At 41.7% G+C, this 13,886-nt stretch overlaps 1 protein-coding gene across 1 annotated transcript in view; it reads left to right on the forward strand.

Moving 5' to 3' along the window:
* The first annotated feature begins 3,910 nt into the window (after nt 1-3,910).
* Nucleotides 3,911-13,886, forward strand: part of SMAP2 (small ArfGAP2) — a 48,081-nt gene continuing 38,105 nt past the window's right edge. Inside the window, exon 1 of the mRNA XM_068539609.1 lies at nt 3,911-4,438. Within this exon, the coding sequence (XP_068395710.1) occupies nt 4,336-4,438 (103 nt within the window). The 5' untranslated portion in view covers nt 3,911-4,335. The remainder of the gene's footprint in view (nt 4,439-13,886) is intronic.

Raw genomic sequence — 13,886 nt, forward strand, 5'->3', positions numbered from 1 at the left:
AGAGAGTTATTGAATAGATTATGAGTTCACTTGAGACCCTTAGTTCATTTACATGTGACAAATAGTACAGAGCTAGCAATAAAATGGAGAACCTAATTATCCAGCTTTTTTTTTTCAATTTTTATTTTACATTGGAGTATAGTTGATTTACAATGTTGTGTTAGTTTCAGGTGTACAGAAAAGTGATTTCATTTTACATATACATATATCTATTTTTTTTCAGATTCTTTTCCCATATAGGTTATTATAAAGTACTGAGTAGAGTTCCCTGTGCTGTACCGTAGGTCCTTTTGGTTATCTCAGCTTTCTTGATGAAAGTCATTTTATTGAGTATTACCCTGAATAGGTAAAGTGTCTGAGCAGTGGATTAGAAACTGCTTTATTTCAATATGTGACTCAGAAGATTTGATCTCTTAGCAAGAAGATATACTAATGATATTCTCCAATAGCAACAGTCCCAAAATATTCACCATACCATTTTTTTGGTAGTATTCTGGGCATTTTACCACAGTGACTATTCTAATATAACAGTTTAAAAACAAGTTTCTATTTTGTACTTTTATTTATGTGAGTTGGGGTTTCAAAATATTCTGATATAAAGACCAAGAAGAGAAATCATCTGGCAGTTGAGTATATGTGGTGTCAAGTCTCTTCAATTCATCCCAGTTTTCTGAAATCCATAGGTATAATGCAACCAAACTGTATCCAGTAGCCACTGAGACAGATAGGGAACTCTTATCTCTGGCGGTAGCTAATGTGAAATAGTTTTATGACAAGATAACACAGTCACATTATGGAATAGAGGGAACATTTTTGCAAGAATTGTCAAGGAAAAATTCAAGACTTCAAAAACAAATATATGTACTTGCGGAGAGGAGAAGTTTGCTTTGGCCATATTCTCAGACCCTGGGATATGCATTCACTTTCCTCTGCTTTTTTTTTTTTTTTTTGGCCATGCCACCTAGGATCTTAGTTCCCCGATCAGGGATCGAACCCATGCACCCTGCAGTGGAAGCATGGAGTCCTAACCACTGGACCACCAGGGAATTCTCTCCTATGTTATTAGTAATAATAAAAATAATAATAATAGCAGCTAATACTTGATGTATCAGTTGGGATAGGCTCTGTTATGCCTGGGGGTAAACAAAATTCAGTGGCTTAACACAAAGAAAGCTAATTTCTTGCTCATGCTACATATCCTTTATGGGTTGGCAGCGGGCTCTCACTTATTAGCTACTCAGGAATTTAGGATAATAGAGCAACCACTGTTATGGACTGAATGTTTAAGTCCATAATTCCCCAAATTCATATGTTGAGATCCTGCCCCCTAATGTGATTGTATTAGGAAGTTCAGCCTTTGGAAAGTGATTAGGTCATGAGGGTGAGGGTGGAGTCCTCATTAATGGGATTAGTGCCCTTATAAAGGGACCCCAGAGAGCTCTATTGCCCCTTCCACCATGTGAAGACACAGTGCTAAGTCCCCTGCTGTGAACCAGGAAGTGGGCTCTCACAGAATCTTTTGGTGCCTTGACCTTGTACTTCCCAGTCTCCAGAACTGTGAGAAATAAATTTCTGTTTATAAGCCACCCAGTCTATGGTATTCTGTTATGGTACTAAGACAACCACCATCTTGAACGTTGATGGTTTCCATGCCAGAGGGAAAGAGAATCCGAGGAGTCTCAAAGCAGTAAATAAATGCTTCAGGCATGAAGTGACACATATCCTTTCTGCTCAAACTCATTGGCCACACCCAACCATAAGAGGGCCATGAAATAAAACCCTACCATGCACCCAGAAGGCAGAAAGCCAGAGATATTTAGTGAAGAGCATTAATTGTCTATCGCTCACTGAGTGCCAAGAGCTATTCTAAATATATTACAGGCATTATCTCAGTTAAGCTTCACAAAAATCCTATGAAATAGGTGGGTTTAAAATCATTATCATACACATTTTACACAGAGAGGTTAAGTTACATGATAAAAGTCATACAGATAGTAAGTGGTAAAGCTCTTTTAAAGCTTTAAAAGATTTAAATCCAGTCATTCTGGTCCCATAGTCTGTGTGCTTAACCACCAGACTAGGCAATCTCTCTCTAGATGGGGAATTTTGAGAAGCAATGTCATAGATCATGGAGAGCCACTAAAGGGTTTTTAATAAGGAGCGTTAGTCAACCAGATTTGCCATTTAGAAAGCTCTCTCCAAAGAGTGGGGTGAAGGATCAAATTAACTAGGTTAGACTAAGGCAGGAAGGCTATTTGCATAGTGCAGAGATGAAGATGAGGAGAATTTGAACTAAGGCACAATGATCACAATTAACTGGGTAATCTTGAGCCTTTCTTTCATCAACTTGAGACTCTGTTTCATCATTTTTTGAAAAATGATTATGTTAATACCTATCCTGATGCAGTTTTCTGAGGATCATAATATATAACATAAGCAAAAACTCTGATAGTACTAAGGCTCTGGAATCATAGAGATCTAGGTTAAAAATCCCAGCTCTACTACTCCCTAGATGAAGGAGTTTATTATTCTAACTCTCAGTTTGCTCATTTGTCAAATAGGTGTTAAAATAAGGAAATTTAAGTAAGTTAAAGTAAGAAAAATGATTACAAATGGGATATAGGTTGAGAAAATTAGCTTAGGAGGAAGGCAGAATTCCTTCTAGAGAAAGAACTGAGAGTTTGTTTAGGAAAAATACCTTAATGAACTTTTGTGTTTATGAAAGTCAAATCTCCTTAGGCATGGCTTAGAAGGAAAGAGCTTTAGACAGAGAATCAAATTGTTTTGATTGATAAAGTAATAGAAAATTTTAGTTTTCCTCTGATGAAAGTTTTGAGGGCATCCTGATGTTTGGGGGAAAGTAAAGAGATGGAGGAGAGTTTGCCTAGAGATAAGATAACTCTGAGCATCTGGTCTTACCAGCTTCCCTGATCCATTCTTCCCATAGCAGCAGTGACCTTTTAAAACCACTAATTGAATCATGTTGTTCCCCCTCCCCCCAGGACAGTGCCTGATACTTAAAAGTTTCTCAGTAACAATCTGCTAAGCCAATGAATGAACGGAATGAGTGAACAAAAACATTTGCCAGATGGCAGGTGGGTCCCTAAAGAAAAGGACAGCCATTGAGAAATTCTGTACTTACTACACTCTGTAGTAAGGGTGGCTTTGGACAGTGGTGTTTAATAATCATTTTAAAGTAGTTACCTATTCTTTTACTGTAATTACCCCTCCTCTCCACCCCACCTCTCCAAATAACCTTCAGTAAAGGTCTGCTGCACAAAACTGCACTATTTTGGGAGGATTGAGGAATGAAACAAGGAAGTGTCTAGGCACCAGGCAAAACAATGCCCAAAGATGTCAGTAATCACAAGAGGAGACCTAATGAACAGGGGGACCAGGAATTCAGCAGGAGCATGCATTCCAAGTGAGAGGTAACCAGAATCCTCTGAAAAGTTGGGGAGGTTGTGATGTCCTCTTATCCTGGGTTAGGAGGTTGGGCCCTTCTATTTGGCTGTTGAAGGAAAGAATAAGCTGGAGGACTTTGGAGTATTCACAACCACCACGTTACATAAGGATGGTAAATATTTAACTCGTAGAGAGGTTTTGGGATTATATTGGGATAATGCATATAAAGCGCTTAGCACAGCGCCTGGCACATAGTAAGAGCTCAGCTAATGTTAATTGTTTCCCTTCGCTTGCCTCTACTCTCTCCACTCGCTTTCCGCCGGCTCCATTCATTCTTTTCCAAGGACATGCAGGGGGCGGGCCCACTTCCCCCTCCGCCCCACCCAAGCCCCGCCCCTCACTTCTGCCCCGATTGGTTCCTGAGAGGCGGAGCGGAGGGAAGAGCCCATTCCGAAGCGGAGGGGGCGGGGCGCATGCGCGGGCTGGGAGGGGTGGAGGAGGAGAGGAAGAGCTGCCGGAAGTAGGCGGCAGAGGTGGTGGCAGGGCTGGCAGCAGCTGCCAGGGAAACCGAGGCGCGGGACGCACGGCTCGCAGACAGGCAGGCCTGGGGGTCGTCTCTGCGCCCGGCACGCAGGAGGCCTGAGCGCCCCCCTTGCCTGGGCTGAGGGTCCCTGCCTGGTCCGGCAGCCTCGTCGGGACCTGGGTCTTTCCCTAAGCCCGCCAGGGGGCGCCGCGCTGAGGGGCTGCAGAGTGGGGGGCGGGCGCGGCTGACCCGAGAAGGGGTGCCGGGCCGGGCGGTGGGAGAGGGCTCTCCCCCGCTCAGGAGGTGCCCCTGGGCGGGGGACCAGGAGTCCTCACCTCCGAACTGAGGCAGGGGTTTCTGGGGGCGAGGAGGGCGCGTCGCCCTCTGCCCCCGCCGGCACCCTGGCCATGACGGGCAAATCGGTGAAGGACGTGGATCGGTACCAGGCGGTCCTAGCCAACCTGCTGCTGGAGGAGGATAACAAGTTTTGTGCGGACTGCCAGTCTAAAGGTAGCACATCCCACCTGGCGGGCGAGGGGTGCAGCCTCCGGGCGGCGCGGGGGAGGCGGCCTGTGTGGGGAGGGGGCGGTCTCTGGAGCTTAGGTGGCTCGGATCATCTAAATGATAACGCGTGCTACCGTTGCTGATGAGGCTGCTAGGTGTTCTGCGGCGCCGGGATTGGTGTGGGGAGAGGTTGCGAGGGCGAGTGTGTGTGGTTGGGGGGTGGGGCGGTGGTGGTGTGGGTGGAAGTGGCGTGGTGTGTGCAGGTGAGAATGTCTGTATTTCAGGGCTCTGAATGAGTTCTGGGCCGACTGTCAGTCCAGAGGCAGCCCAGAGCTCGCAGCCTTCCGCTTGCAAAGCTGGGGGCGAACTGCGGTGGTGCGCGCGGGGGTGGGGGGGGGGCGGGGAGAAGCGAGATGACGGGGAGGAAAACTGCTTAAATGATTTTTAAAGGTGGTGAGCGTCGCTGCCTGCTATTTGGTTAGCAGTTCCATCTGTCATTTTACAGCCTTGCTGAGATCTGACAGAGCGCTTAGGTGGCTTTCCTCTTTTTGGATGTGTGGAGGGGGGAAATGCCTTATGCAGTGACACAGTGCGGACTTCTAGACAGCCTAGCCCTGGCTTGTGGAGTGTGTTGGAGGCCTGATGTGTGTGTGGTGGCAGAAACTAGCAGACTGTGTCTGTAGTGCAGGATTGGTTTAATCAGTGCGGAGGAGGAAGCAAGGGATACATCGAATTTGTTGCTTTCATGGCCATCATCCTTCTTAAGGTGAAATATGACCGTTGTAGACTGGCAGAGCCATTTAGTCTTTGTTTTCTGTGCCCTCAAAGATTCATGATTTGATACAATTACAAATCAGTATGCTACGAAAGCTTGGTTATTAGTGAAATATTTGCACTCGAAATTGATAGATTATAAATATTTTGTTTCCTTATTTTCTTTCTGAATTCTTTGGAATATAAATTGGAGAAGTTGGGAAAATTCTTTTCCTTTTTGGTTTGGGTAGAAAGAGATATATTTTGGGAGCTATTGTTAATTTACTTTTGTTCATAATGCAGTGAATTTACCTGGATTGTTTGCCATATAGCATGTTGGGCGTATAGTACACAACAAAGGTTCAAATGTATTTGTATTTATCAATATTGAGAAAGGAAGTACATGCTTAATTAATGCTTTCACTTAATTACCTTTTATTTTAGAGAAGTAAGGTTTTTGTTTTGTTTTTGTTTGTTTTTATTTTTGGCTGCGTTGGATCTTCGTTGCTGCACGCGGGCTTTTCTACGGTTGCGGCAAGCGGGGACTACTCTTCGTTGAGGTGCGCGGGCTTCTCAGTGTGGTGGCTTCTCTTGCTGGGAGCACAGGCTCTAGGCACGTGAGCTTCAGTAGTTGTGGCACACGGGCTCAGCAGTTATGGCTCGCGGGCTCTAGAGCGCAGCCTCAGTAGTTGTGGTGCACAGGCTTAGTTGCTCCATGGCATGTGGGATCTTCCCTTGCCAGGGCTCGAACCCGTGTCCCCTGCATTGGCAGGCGGATTCTTAACCACTGTGCCACCAGGGAAGTCCGAGAAGTAAGGTTATTTAAGGAGAACAGGAGACAGATACCACCAGGAAAGTCCGAGAAGTAAGGCTATTTAGGAGAACAGGAGACAGATACTTTGATTTGGACACCTTGTAGTATATTTTAGTAGCCTTTACCAATGGATAAATGGCATGTGCCATTAGGAAAGCAGGTCCCCAGGCTTCTCTCCTGAATTTTTGCATTGGCAATAATTCATTTTAAAAAGTACTTTAGAATCAATTTACGTTGAGTAAGTTAATTTCTTATAGTTGACTCTTGTGAGATCTTGTGCTAGATCTATTGGAAGATTCAGTTTAAAATTTAAGAGTATATCTCTTGGTTTTACTCAAATTCCCTTGTGTCCTCAGTTGACAGATCTTGAGTCACAGTGAAGCAACCCACTGGAGTGAGCATTGCTACATTTGGGGAGTCAGATGCCATTTTGATGATTAGTACCACCCTCATCCCCTATTTTGCATACCACTCTTATACTTACTCATATTCCTATAAAATATAGCACATGGAAGAGAGGTTGATTGATCACTTCTTCCTCCAAATTTTCCGTTGCTCTTTATCAACAGAATTACTGGGGATCAGGTAATAAAACATTAGTCAATTCATTCTTAATGAGAGCTAGTAACTGCTGGCCTGTAAACTTTATTAACTGCTCTTGATAATAGAATCCTGGTTTCTGAAACAATTTCTTTTCACAAATTAGCTTTACGTTTTGGCTTGGTGGCTTCAGTGACTCGGCCATTGTATTAAAAAGGAGATGACAATGTGTCAGTCAGTCATCTTTCAGTTAAGACATTTGTTGTGGCCTCAGTTTATCCAGTTTGTGAATAAGCTAGCCCCTTCCACTCTTTCAACTCCTTTTACTCATTTTCCCTCTCCTTTTTCCTGATTTTAGTTGTTGTAATCATCATGTGGACAAATGTCAGACCATGGAAGGAAGAAACACTTGCATCTGTAGATTAAGTTAGCTGTTCAGCTCTGGTAAAAATAAATAATAATAATACATTTAGTGGGAGGAGGAATTTTAAAGCTGTAGGCTAAAATGAGGTTTGTACTTGAGTATTTATCTGTAGGTCTCATGTCCTTTCTTCCTTAGAAAACTGAGAGCTTAATTGTATAGGACCTGGTGAGTGACTGCTTGCTAATCCATTAATATGAAATCAGATGATGTAGTCCTGAACTGCAGACCTTTGAGCAGGTATTTTTGTAATGTTCCAAAATAACTCTGGCAATAAATCTTTTTTAAAAAAATCTTAAACTGATTTAAGAATGATATTATCTTTAGATATGTAATTTGAACATCAGAATAGAGAATAATCATGTGTTCTCTTTGTATAGTACAAGTTTTGTTGGTCCTGGGGTTTTTTAACTCTCTTGAGCATGAGACTCACCAGTTTCCGGTACCTCTAAGGCATTGAAATAATTTCTGTGTGGGAACGGAGGCTGCTTTGGTATTGCCTTTAAAAAAATGCTGTGACTTGCTTTAGGCTGAAAGATGTGGTTTCATCACCCAAAGCCCTTAAGTTATTGTGACCTTTAGGGTAAAATTTTGGACTGACTTAAGTTGTGGAAGAACAGAGGACAAACATACTGGAAATTTCAGATATGTTAATGGTTAATTCCATCTAGTTGAGGCCAGGTCCCGTTTTTGGATAGACCGTTGGTGGGGTTGTACTGGTCTAAGGTTTAGTCTTTAGCTCTGCAGTTGCATATTTTATCAGTGTGGCTAGAATAACCCCTAATCAACCTCGTCAAAGACTGGTTTAGAACTTCCCTGGTGGCGCAGTGGTTAAGAATCCGCCTGCCAATGCAGGGGACACGGGTTTGAGCCCTGGTCCAGGAAGATCCCACATGCCGTGGAACAACAAAAGACTTGTTTAAACTGGACACTATCTTATTTACCATGAAAGGATCTACCTTTCTGATGACCTGAATACTTACATCCACTGTTGGGACACTCCTTTCTCAGTATCAAGGTTAGTGAAAACTTGAGAGCTGTTTAATGAGCAAAGAATTAGAATGGAAGAAATTTGATGGTCTTGAGGAATATTTACTTCCAACTGTGAGATACCACATGGAATTCTGGAGTCTGACAAAAACTTTGTAATACCTTTTTACTTCTCTGTTCTTCTGCTACATCCCATTTCTGAAATGTTTCACTTTGAATCACCTAACCATTGCCTTTGTTCCAACTCCCATTATGTATTCTTAAATTTCAATTCACTTTTTGCAAAACCACTTTCATGTGGTTCAGAATTCAAAAAGTTCAAAAGGGAATATGTACAGTGAAAAGTGGTGTTCCTGTCCCTGATCCCTTAGCCACCATTTTCCAGTGCTTCTGGAAGTAACCACTGTTAGTAATTTCTTATGTGACTTTTAAGAGATAGTATATGCATGGACAAAAAGACTACATTTAAATAAATTTCTTTTCAGTGCTTTTATGCAAATAGTAGCATGTTACCCACAGTTCATGGCACCTGGCATTTTTCAGTCCACAATATAATGTGGAGGGCATGGAGATTCCCTCTCCATGCACGTTAAAGAGCGTCCCCATTCTTTCAGGGTATTAAGTTGAAAGACATGCGTAAGTGATTTGGAAACATCTACTCTCATTGAAGTCATCTTAGAAAGTGTCCTAGGCCCATCCATAGCACAGGTAGGCTCACCTTTCAGGTGGCAAAGAATCAGAGCTGTAAACTTTTGATGTTGGAACATACGGTTAAACTCCATTACTCTGCTTATTTTAGCTTTGTGACCTTCAGCACACTACCTTTCTCAGTTTAATTTTCCTCATTTGAAAAATAAAAATGCCTCGTAAGCTAAAGTGTTACACAAATGTAAGCATTATTTATTATTACCATAGCTGAACTTGTTTATTTTAGCTTGATTTTATTCATTTCACTTTCAGACTTTATTCCCTTAAATACTCTAGTTACTGGAAGCCACAGTTAGAATGACTCACTGAATAACTCACCGAATAAAAAACCACCTAGTTTTTAAGCCAAAACCATTTCCTATAGGACTTTATGGTACCCTTGAGGATGGTCTCTGGATGTTTCCTGACTCTTCAAAGTTGTACGAAAGGTTAGACCAGGGAATCTTTTTGTAGACATTTTTTTTTAACATTAGTCTTTTAATATTAGTTTTTTTAATATTAAATTTTAACTCTGGTAAATTAATCTCTAGCTTTGCTTTACATTTGTTTTCTGTCAATAGCTAAATCATTGCCTGTTAAATATCATTCCTTAGAAATGAACATTCCTATCAATTTTAAATTATTTTAGCTGTATCTGTGGCACCTCTTAAGAGATTTTTAAAAATTGCATCAGATCTGGACAACAGAAGGAATTTTCCTTCCATCTCTAGTTGTTAAACACCCTTCTCCAGCCAAGATCAAATAACCTTCTGGCTTTTTACAGCTAATGCACCTTAACTCTGACAGTTGTAGTTAGGTTGACACAGTTTTACTGAAAGTAATTTATAAAAGTCCCCATTAGGTTGTCTTTTAATATCAACTTGTTAAACCTGTTCCCTGGGAGATACTTTGCTATTTGTTCTCCTTGCCATTATCCAGTGGCAGTGGGATAGAGAGTACAAAATGCCTTATCTTTTAAGAACTCTTTGCAAGCCTGAGAGTACAATCCCACACTACATATATTCATTCAGAAAATAGTTCTTAAGCACCTGCTTTGCGTCAGACACTGTACCAAGACATGTAGATTAAAAGATAGGGCCTTTGGTTTCAAGGATTTTATAGTCTAATGGGCAAGCAGATGTGTAAGCAGATAAATGATGCAATGTAGTAATTATCATTGTAGGATTGTGTACAGGGAGAAATGAAAGCATTGAAGAAAGCAAGAAAGTCTGCCTAGGAAGTCGTGGCTCAGAGAGACAAGTAGGCTATGTCTTGAATGATAAACATGACTTTGTCAGGTGAATTTAGGGCATTCCAGGCAGAGGAAGCAGAATGTGCAGTAGCCAAGATGTGCTGTACCATGTGTATAGTCTCCAAGATGTGCTGTACCGTGTGTGTGTGTGTGTGTGTGTGTGTATGTGTATGTGTGTGTTGGGGATTGGCAAGGGATAAGGTAGGCAGAGACCCATAAGGTTAAAATCCTAGCTCTGTTGTTGACTTGCCGTATGGCATTGAGATTATGAATATGCTTTAGACTCCCTGTTGTGTAAGAAGCCCCTAGTATTGGAAGTCCACCTGCTACTCAAATGGAATTATAAATATTGCAAACGTGAAATGTTCTCTAACTGCTGAGTAGTAAGGAAGGTCTGAGGATTGTGCCCACTAGATCTCCATGGAAGTGTACCCTCATGAGTACATTAAACTATCTTAGAGAAGCCTAGTGAAATGTCAGCAGTAGATGTCATGCCATTTCTGGAGTTGGTGACGTTGAATTTTGAGGCTGAGCGTGCTCTCATACTCAAGCAGTCTAAGGGTGTTGAATATTTGAGTGTGCCCTTGGTTGTTCAGTGCTTAGGATGTGTAAACAGGCAGTTGCAGCCACATCTCTCAGTATACCTTTCAACAAATCTATTGCTTTTAAATAAATCAGAAAATTTCCTTCTTTCTGCATTTTTCATCTGATGTCATTATGGTATGTAGGTGGCAGCTTTTTTGGGCACAGTTGTCTATATTACTGTTCACCCCATGAGTCATTGTAGGTTTCTGTTCTGCCTGAAAATTCCATCTTGGAAATAATGTCATGCAGCTGGAGACCACAACACGTTACTCGTTATGAACATTGCAGCTGGCTTTGTATGTTATGTTGGAAGCTACCTATGCCATAAGGAAGAGATAAAGTGACTTATTAAATGGACTCAGACTCAATTCCTCCAAATGATATCCCCTGTGAAAAAGATGCCCAGCAAGAATCTGCATAAAACACACATGTGTTTTACATTCTAAGCATACAGTGCCTAACTTTTGTCATTGTGTCTGCTTAAATCCTTATCACAGTTACACTTCTGTTTGAGCAAGTGGCCAGTTTAAGTAGATACTAACTTTGAAAAGTTCTGTGTTGGCCCCTGGAGTGTGACAGTTCAGCATACCACATTGAAAAGGTAGGAACCAAGTCTATGTAGAGTAGAACCCCTTAAAGTTAATTCACTTTTACCAAAGTGAATTATTTTTAAAGAAATATTCCTCTGCTAGTTAACTTCTTAAAATTGTAACTTGCTACATTTAACACATCCACTAGAATGTAAGCTCCATGAGGGCAGGGGTTTTGTGCCTGTTTTGTTCACTATAGTATTCCTGGCACCTAGAACAATGGTTGGCACAGGTCAGGCTCTCAGTAATTATTTGTTTGAACAATATAAATCCTTTGTTTCTTATTAGAAGAAATCCCTTATAAGTTATCTGAATATTTGTGTAATTCTTAGGAAAGCTAAGTTTTAAAATATATTTTAAAGTCAGGGACCCTCCAGAGAAACAGAAAGCACTGTAGGTGGTACAAGCAGAGGGAATTTAATATGGAATAGTTTCCATAGGTGATACAAGAGCCAAGAAGGTCAGTGGGGTGGTGAGACAACCCAGAGATTGGCAACACCTGGGAGCTCCTAGGCCCCTAAGGAAATTAGAAGATGCTAGTGTCACCAAAGGCCAGAAGACTGAGCCATCTGCTGTGAGCTAGAAGCCTGGAAAGAAGAGCTGTCTGGTGGCAGCTGGAACTCGGACCAAGTAAGATAGAGAGCATTACCCTGGCTTCCCTCCTTCTCCTGCCTTTCCTCATCAGTGCCTCCCATTGGTGGAACTTACTCAGAAATCAGTTGGCAAGGGAGCCTGGGAGATGTAGTTCCCTGTGATAGTGTAGAGCAAGGGGAGGATCCAAGCTGAGACAGGCAAAGGCACAAAGGCATTTAAATCTCCAAGATGTAATTCTTTCTCCTTGTAAGTAGACAGTTATTTTGGACAAGCAATAAGAAGGGTTTTCAGGCAGATAACCTCTTGTGCTTCAAAAGGATCTTAACTGTTGCCGAAACAGTAATTAGTCCTGGGAAGTAATGTAACTTTGTATAGTCATGTAACAAGTAGTGTAACTTTTATATAGCCATTGCCTATATAATTAGGATGTGCGGCTTCCGTGGAATCTGTATTTGACTTTTGGTCTCCACCAGGACAATTTATCGTTTGGTTACTCAGAAAATAAGTTCCCACCCTGTTAATTCTGGGAAGCCTTAAGCATGATGTGTATGCACTGAGCTTGTCCCATCTACAACTAAAAACTTTGAGTCCGTAACACTTAAGACGTACAAAGAGAGTTTTGAGGATTGCAGCCTTAAAACGTGGTACAGATTAGACTTTCCTTGATCGTTAAGGAAGTTTTCCTTGTGCCACGTATCTTTTTAAACAGTTTGATCGGTTTGCCTGTGCCGCCCGCCCCGCGATTCAGTCCGCTTACCACTGGGTGAGAGAGGTAAGATCACTGGACATACTATCTTCTATACTGAACCTGAAAAATAAAAAATATTTTGTCTTATTCGGCAGGTTGCTGCCACTCCATTTAAAGACAAAGCTTCTCAAGTTATGGCTACTAGTTTTCTCCTTGATTATAAAGTGTTTAATGAGTTACGTGATACAAGTTTAGCACTTTCTAGAAGTGCTTTTTTTGTCAATCAGGTCACCTGCCTTTGGGCGCCTGCCACGTTAATGGAATTGGTGGAACTAGGCCAACAAGGGTTTTCAGTGGAGTGTATGTTTGCTTTTAGGCTGTTATTTTCCACAGAAGCTATGGATAAGGAACCCTCATCGAGTAAAGTTACCAATGGTAAAAAAAATTGCATAGGTTTCATGGTTTTTCTCTTTTCTCCAAAAATTAATTTCCTCTTCTCAGGTACTACTGTAATTCACAGATGTGATTGAAATGTAATTTGGTATTGTAAAAAGCGTATCAGCCTGCTTCCCAGAGTACCAGTTGTTCCCATCCACTCCATTTTACCTTAAGAGGTACATCTATGCGTTTTTGAAGCCTCATGTTTAATAATTACAATATTTCACTACTGTATTTGACTCTTCCATTTTCCAAACTTTCTCCTTCCCTACCCCACTCTTCTGGATCCTATATTTCCCCACAGGCTTTGTGGATGCTGGTCCATTGATGGCTGAACTGCAGGTCCCTTCCCAGTGGAAAACCCCAGAGATGAGCCAAATCTGCCTTCATCTGTGGCCATCCATCAGTGTAAGGTTGCCCTGGTGGTTGTCTTCAGTTTGTCCACCACTCCCCGTGACCCCCATGCTCCCTCCTGGGTGGCTGAAACGCCCTGGAATCCCACCTTTGTAACATATTGCTGGGATTTTATTATTGCTGCTCGTTTTCGTTTTCAAGTAATGTTAAGTAGTTTTCTGACCATTTTTGTTGACCATAGCCCTCTTTTCCCCATTTGTATATTTCCTATGGGTATTCTGGTTTGATTTTTACATACCTGTAGGATATGGTTTATTTAGAAAGTACTGGGCTTCATAAGCCCACTTGGAAAATGCTCTGTTGATCCTTATTTAACTTCAAGTCAAAACTTTCAAAAAGAAATGTCTTAATCGGAAACAATGAGAACTGGATCCCGCAGGCTTCGCGTCATTTCTCCTCACCCAAAAAACAAATGTGTAACTTTCTCATTTTATCATGTGTTGAAAATAGTAGAGCAAATACAGGAGGAAGAGAGACGTACTCTCAGCTGTAGCTGTTAAGCCTGTCCCAGCGTAGAGATGTGAGAAAATAGAGCACCTTTTCTTTTCCTCTACTGAAAATAGCCATACTGTCTTTCACAGCAGTTGCTAGTGATGGGAAGACCATAAATCCCCACGCCTCTATCTCAGAGCTTACGTCTTTAGATGTGAGTTTACATGTTAATCCTACAATGTTACTTCCTGAAGTG

Source organism: Eschrichtius robustus, chromosome 3, assembly GCF_028021215.1.
Source record: "Eschrichtius robustus isolate mEscRob2 chromosome 3, mEscRob2.pri, whole genome shotgun sequence".
Classification (NCBI taxonomy): domain Eukaryota; kingdom Metazoa; phylum Chordata; class Mammalia; order Artiodactyla; family Eschrichtiidae; genus Eschrichtius; species Eschrichtius robustus.